The sequence below is a fragment of the Amphimedon queenslandica genome, unplaced genomic scaffold, assembly GCF_000090795.2.
Source record: "Amphimedon queenslandica unplaced genomic scaffold, v1.1 AMPQUscaffold_13512, whole genome shotgun sequence".
In the NCBI taxonomy this organism is placed as follows: domain Eukaryota; kingdom Metazoa; phylum Porifera; class Demospongiae; order Haplosclerida; family Niphatidae; genus Amphimedon; species Amphimedon queenslandica.
The window spans coordinates 69,129-76,489 of NW_003546252.1; the positions used below are offsets into that span (position 1 = coordinate 69,129).

The 7,361-nt window shown below is 37.8% G+C and overlaps 2 protein-coding genes and 1 pseudogene across 2 annotated transcripts; all 3 read left to right on the plus strand.

The window, feature by feature from the left end:
- LOC105316282 (uncharacterized protein K02A2.6-like) overlaps positions 1-233 on the plus strand; it is a 3,700-nt pseudogene extending 3,467 nt beyond the window's left edge.
- Positions 234-2,661: 2,428 nt separating this feature from the next.
- LOC105316289 (52 kDa repressor of the inhibitor of the protein kinase-like) lies at positions 2,662-3,042 on the plus strand. The gene has a single exon (XM_011411116.1). It carries the CDS (start codon positions 2,662-2,664, stop codon positions 3,040-3,042), a length of 381 nt encoding a protein of 126 aa, XP_011409418.1.
- A 2,211-nt stretch (positions 3,043-5,253) lies between these two features.
- Positions 5,254-5,922, plus strand: LOC105316296 (uncharacterized). Its single transcript, XM_011411124.1, has 2 exons — positions 5,254-5,553; positions 5,608-5,922. The coding sequence occupies exons 1-2, from the start codon at positions 5,254-5,256 to the stop codon at positions 5,920-5,922; spliced, it is 615 nt and encodes a 204-aa protein (XP_011409426.1).
- Positions 5,923-7,361: the final 1,439 nt, after the last annotated feature.

Sequence of the window (7,361 nt, forward strand, 5' to 3'; positions counted from 1 at the left end):
ACCAAGTGCAGCATAGAATAGTAACATCAGAAGAAGTAACTGAAGTTCTCCTTCAGGACCTTGACCTTCCATTACCAACCGCTCGACAAGAGGAAGAACCTTCACTTACAGCAACATCGGCAGTGGATGGAAGAGTAGGAAATTCCACTAACACTACACCAGTGGTGCCCCAGCGGAGGTATCCTCTAAGGGACAGACGTCCGCCTAAACGTTCTGGATTTGTCTGTTTTTAAGGAGGGAGGAAACTGTGAGATATTATTAAGAGTTATGACTACAATAAGGTGTACATGTATTTATTATTATCACTACCATTGTTATTATTAGGTGGTTGTGTTGCTAGGTAACTATTATTATCTTAGTGTGGTATTTCCTGGGTGTGTGTGTATTGATTGGGTTTTATTATTATGATTTTAAAATGATTATTTGCTGGACTGATTTTTGTGATCCTTTTTGTTGTTTTCCTTGATAAAAAGATTCTCCTTGATACGAGAAGGGATCTTACAGAAGTCATGTGAGGGAAGACACTGACATGGAATTAGATGTTAATGACTCATCACCTGTACCTGGGCCAAGCCAAGCAGATAACACCTCTCCAGTTATGTCTGCAAACCATGATTTGACTGAGCAGTGTCATACTTCAGCAGCCTCCTTAGAAGTGAATGTGCCTCCTGTTACAGTAGAGAATGACTTGGGTTGCCTTCTTGTTGAAGCTAACAAAATCTGGGATAAGCTACAAACAGCAACACAGAAGCTTTCTGACAGTAAAAAGTGTAGTCATTTGTCACATCACTTCAAGCCATCAGCAAATGACTCACTTCAGTCTCATCCAGTTACCAAATCTGGCAAGTCTTGGAATGTCACATTCCAACATTCCAGTTACGTTGGCTAGATGAGTTTCCCTGGCTATCATATAGTAGTGTAGTTATCTGTAGGAATTGCATTTTATTTCCAGAAAAACCAGGAAAAGGGGAGGGACTGGGTAATAACAGTCATAGGTCAGGCCTCTTAGTTCTATGTTTATACCAAAAGCCATACTCCAAAGCCCTTGGTAAGACTGGTGTACTTGTTTGACATGGCAACACAGTCATGCATCAACGGTCTACGAAAAGAGATGACCTCTTTCTTCGTAATTACCAGCACACGAACGAGCGTATTGATTCTCGGTTACTTCACCAAATCAGTCGGGTGAAGAAAATAAGCATGTGCTCAGCCAAACAGTATTAGCTGTAGTGTTTTTAGCTAAACAGGGTTTATCTTTCCGAGGGCACAGAGATGATAAAATAGATTTTTCCAATGACAGTTCAAATCAAGGTAACTTCGTTGCAACCCTTCAACTCATGTCCAAGAATGACGAACTCCTTCATAAACATCTTCTATCTGCAAAACGTAACGCTAAGTACACCAGTAAAACTATTCAAAATCAAATTACTCACATTTATGCCATCAAAATCCGTAAGAGCTTGGTACGACCACTTGGGGAACAGTCGCTTCCGTATGCTATAATAGCTGATGAAACTACGGATCACTATTTGAATCAGGAGATTCTCACACTTTGCTTGAGATATGTTGATCTTTAAACCCCTCATACACCACAAATCTGGGAGTGTTTTGTGTCATTCATTCATCTCCAGCATGCAACTGCTGATATTATTTCCAGTAAAATCATTAGTGCTATTACAGAGGAACTGATTCGCTTAGATGTTAAAAAGATTTGTGGCCAAGCATATGATGGGGCTTCTGTGATGTCACCTAGTAAAGCTGGTGTACAGGCCCAAATCAAAGAGGTATGCCCAACTGCCATGTATTCCCACTGTTACTCTTACTATCTCAATTTATCTGTGGCTTCCTCTTGTGAGATTCTGGACGTTAGAAATATGATGGGGACAGTGAATGAAGCACATTTCTTTCTCTCCAACAGTCCAAAGCGTCAGCGCATGTTTGATTTATGTGTTAAGGAACTGTTTCACTCCTCTCATACGAAACTACCAGGCTTGTGCAAAACCAGATGGATTGAGTGACACACTTGTTTTGAGGTCTTATTAGAACTACATGAACCTCTGGTTACCTTCTTGGATGCTATATTATTCCCAAGTCATTATCCTGAGCTGCTAGCTTCATCAGAGGGTGGAAGTTGGAATTGGGACAAAGACACTGCTGTTAAAGCTCAGGGAATAAAAGCCTCTCTTGCATCATTTTGACACAAAAGCCACTTTTGTGATTACTGAAACCATTCTAGATGAGGTGAAATCTTTGTCCATCAAATTACAGAAGCGTGACCCAGACGTATATGAAGCACTGTGCATGGTTAGTTCCGTTACAACTAGAATTCGCACAATCAGGAAGGCTATTGATACCAATTTTCCATCATGGTACTCTAAGATAATGAAGCTAGCGAATGATGTAGGTGCCACTGAGACAGTTCCTCGAAAAACAAGAGTACAACAACATTGAAATATTACTTCTAGTACAAGCCCAGAAGAGTATTACAAGAGAGCTATAATGATCCCCCTTCTGGACACTCTGATCCTTCAGCTCAATGATAGGTTTACTATGGAAAACAATCAGCATCTTCATTCTCTCCTTTCCTTGATTCCGTCTGTTTTTCTGGCCAATAGTGATCAAGAATTAAAGTCTAAGTACTTTGATTTCTGGTTTAACAAAATGCCCTTTCCACACTCTCTCTCTGGGGAACTTGCAAGATGGAAGCTGATGTGGATAGAACACACTGACACTGGTGACAATATACTGCCTTCTAACTTTCTCCAGTCACTAGGAGCTTGTGATTCACAGTCACTTCCAAATGTATACCATCTCTTAGATATCGGATGTACCCTGCCAATCACCAGCTCAGAAGCAGAAAGGACATTTTCACTGCTTCGTTGTCTAAAGACCTACACAAGATCGACACTCAACGAGGAGCACTTTTCAGACTTGGCTGTTATTGCCATGCACTACGCCCAGAGAATACCAGTGTCTGACATAATTCAAGCTTTTATTCAGCAACAACCGAGAAGAATTTATCAACGATCAGTTCAAGACTAGTCAACAATGGGTTAAAAATCAATTTTTAATAATAATAATAATAATAATAGTAATAATAGCAATTAATTGACCACACCCCTCATGAATAGCTAATTAGCTGACAAAATTTTTTGGGGCGCTTGGTGCGACAAATCACAACCCTCCCAATCTTAAAATCCTGGATCCGCCCCTGGTAAAAGGGATGAAAGGAAAAGGCAGTTGGCCAAAGATGAAAGCAAGGAATAAGTCCATTTCACAACTTGAACCTGTAATTTTAAATGTGGAACACAAGCAATTTAGTACAAAACAGGAAAATGGCTACAACATTCCAGATGATAGATACTGTCAATGGTTGCATATTTTTTATCCAAATAATCCATTGGTATCATTTAATTTACCAATTACAAGTCATTATCTAATGATTAAAAATTAATTCATGTTGTTTTAGGTATTAATACTAATGATAAGGAGTCCTCCAGTGATACAAATATTTTGTGATTATTTTAAAGGAAAGAGCCAGAATGTTCAACTATCAACAGGTTCTAAAGAGATTGGTGAATAATAGCTATTAAAGTATTATGATGTATAGATATCATTACAGGTAATAGAGGTACTCTTACACAGTCAAATCAAGACGGTGGAGGTTCAAAGAGAATTTGGAAAATAATAACTATTAAAGCCTATTATGATGTGCAGATATAAATTACAGGTACTAAAGGTACTCTTGCACAGTCAAATGAAGATGGAAGATGTTCAAAAAGAATTGGTAAATAATACCTATTAAAGTATTATGATGCATAGATATAATTACAGGGACTAGAGGTACACTTACACAGTCAACTGAAGATGTAGGAGATTCAAGAGAATTGGAGAATAATAACTATGAAAGCCTATTATGATGTGCAGATATAAAATACAGGTACTAAAGGTACTGTTGCACAGTCAAATGAAGATGGAAAAGTTTCAAAAAGAATTAGTAAATAATACGTATTAAAGTATTATGATGCGCAGATATAATTACAGGGACTATAGTTGGGCCACACTGACTTTGCCAACTTACATTTTAAATAACTTTCTTATTTTACATGCTAAAGACAGCGGTGTTTCACTGATGTAGAAAACTCAGTGGACCTGGTATTTTGATATATGATAATATCAGAGCGAAACTTGTTCAAGGAAGAAGTAAAATCAAAGCCCAAGCCACTTAGCAAGTACTTACTGCCATTAATGCCGCCCACGTTTTATAGATCACGTGAGCTCTGATAAAAATGGCGGCTATAACAAATGATACTCCAAGAAGGAAAAGGACCAAATTAGGACAAGGTAAACGACTGGAAGGACAAGCAAAGACAATTGTAGGTAACAATTTTGATTAATTTAACAAATTACACAGACAAGGACGAGGAAACAGACCATTTCAAAGGACAGCAGACGCTACAAGTGAGCCATATCCTTTCTTGATACAAGGCAACTCTCCCTTGCCAGAGACCATTCCCTAGCCCTATAAGACTGTAGGCTGGGATTATTCTGGCAAGGGAAACTGGTGTTTTTGTTTTCTTACTTTTTGTAATTTAGAAATAGGTATTAGGACTGTACGTAACATTATTTCAGAACGACATTGACTGCAACAAGAACAGACTATAGGACAAGAACAAGACACAACACAAGGACAGACTGTTACTTTTGAATCACCAGCACGACGTTACAGGACTTCCAGACAAAAAGTAAAACCGGACACCTTTGACATTGACGCTATAAGACATAAAATTTATGACTTTTATGAACGAAAAGAACAAGTAACAACACTGAAACTACTGAAGACAATACAGGATGACGGCATTTTTAATGGAGGAAAGAAGCTACTGAAGAGACTACTACATGACATAGGATTTAAGTACATAAGTACAGGAGGGTGGACAACAGACGTTATTATTATGAGCAGCCACACATCATTGAGCAGAGGAAATCCTACCTTCGCAAGATGAGACAAAATAGGGCCGACAATAAACCAGTAGTCTTTCTTGATGAAACCTGGGCCAATGCCCATGATGGCAAAGATTTGGCCTGGGTAGAAGAAGACACTGTAACAGGGGGTACTTTGGGGGAAGTGAGTGCCCCGTCTGGTAAAGGCAAGCGTCTCATTATTCTTGGAGCGGGAGGTGAGATGGGTTGGATTCCGAACACCACTCTCATCTTCCAATCCAAAAAAACACAGGCGATTACCATGACGAAATGACTGGAGAGCACTTTGAGGAGTGGTTTAGAGATAGTCTGCTCCCAAATGTTCCTCCTAATAGTCTGATTGTTATGAATAATGCCTCATATCATTCAAGGATTGAGGAAGAGATTCCTAAGAAAAGTTGGACTAAGTGCAAGATGATTGTGTGGCTAGTGTATTATGGTAAAGAGTTTTTTGATGATGATTGCACTAAGTCCCAACTTTTGGCATTCGTACAAGACGCAGCCAAAAGGATGGGCCTCACGACCACTAAGTACATTGTAGATGAAATGGCTCTTAAGGCTGGACATGAGGTTGTTCGTCTGCCTGTGGCCCACTGTACACTCAATCCAATTGAATTGGCTTAGGCACAGGTAAAGGGCCATATAAAGGCAAACACCTCCAAGTTGACGCTTGATGAAGTTAAAAGTCTTGCGGAAGCGGGTTTTGAGGTGGTAAATAAAGAGCGATGGGCTGACTTGGTTAAACATGTGAGGGATAAAGTGGAGGACCGCTACTGGCAGAATGATAATCTCAATATTGATGAATGTTTTCGTGTACCTGATTTTGTCATTCATGTCCATGGTGAGTCAGATGATGCCCTTAGCGAGACAGATGCTGCCTCAGGCCCTGACTCACTTGATGATTGTGTGGCTGCTATTGACAGTGATGAGGACATTTGACTATTTTACTTTTTTAATTCACTACACTATTTTAATTAAATTTACGACACAATTTTTAATTTACTGTAACCTTAGCTAAATCTATTTCTATTTTACTTTTTTAGTTGTAATATTACTTGTAATGTACTCATTATTTTATAATCTCTCTTACTTTATTTTTTCTTTCAATAGTTATTATTGTAATTTTGTTTTTTATTAATTATATTCATTGGTGATATTAATATAAACAAGCAATTATGAAACACTTAACACGTGCTTAACAATGACCACTAAGTTTGCGTTTTTAATGAGATGGCAAAGTCAGTGTGGCCCTACTATAGAGGTACTCTTACACAGTCAACTGAAGATGTAGGAGTTCAAAGAGAATTGGTAAATGATGACAATTACTGAATTATAATGTGTCAATATAACTACAGGTACTAGAGGTACTCAACTGAAGATGGAGTTTTAAAGAGAATTAATAAATGAAAACTATTAAAGTAACATGCATTATGTGTAGACATAATAAAAGGTACTAGAGGTACTCTTATACAGTCAACTGAAGATGGAGGAGGTTCAGAGAAAATTGGTAAATAATGACTCATACAGTATTATCATTTGGAGATATAATTACAGATACAAGAGGTACTGTTGTCGCGCGTAGTAAGGCCAGACGAAATAAATTAGCAGAGGATAGTTAAGTTGTCAAAATGTTATAATTAAATGACGAAGGAATGAGATGGACAACGTTAACAATGATATAAAGACAGTAGCCAAACATGAGATGGAGAAGAAGGGAGAAAGAACAAAAGAACATGTGTGTTATGCACACGTGTGAAAATAATAATGCATATTAATAATGATAATAATAATAATGACAATGATATTAATAATTATAATAGTAATAATAATGATAATAACAATAATTATAGATATAGTCTCTTTCATGATTGAAATCATAATGGCCAAAATAATAATAATAATAAGTAATAACAATAATAAATGATAAACATACCATAAGTATAGTTGGTACACCCTACAGTACTCCCTTCCAGAGAACAAGTGAAAGAATCATCAAATATTGAGTCAATCAGGACAACAAACGCATCAACCAGAACAAGTAATGTTGGTATCCGAGTGAGTACTGTCTGTCTCCGAACCATTAACATTGGTATCCAAGCAAGTACCGTCGGTCTCCAAATGTGTAGTGTTGGTCTTACAATGGGCAGTAGTCAAAGGAGTAGAGGAGGAAGAAGTTGTGGTGGTTATGAGCTCATTGTTATTTATTATTGCAAGCACGAGTTTACACGTGGTCAACAACTATTTAATATACATTCACATTAATCAATCAGTCCAGACGTTCGTTCGTTCGTCCTCTTCGTCTCGTTCTACTATCAAGTATCAACTCAACAATTTGTCTCATTGCTCTCATTGCACACTTAGAGAACTGAATTTTAGTA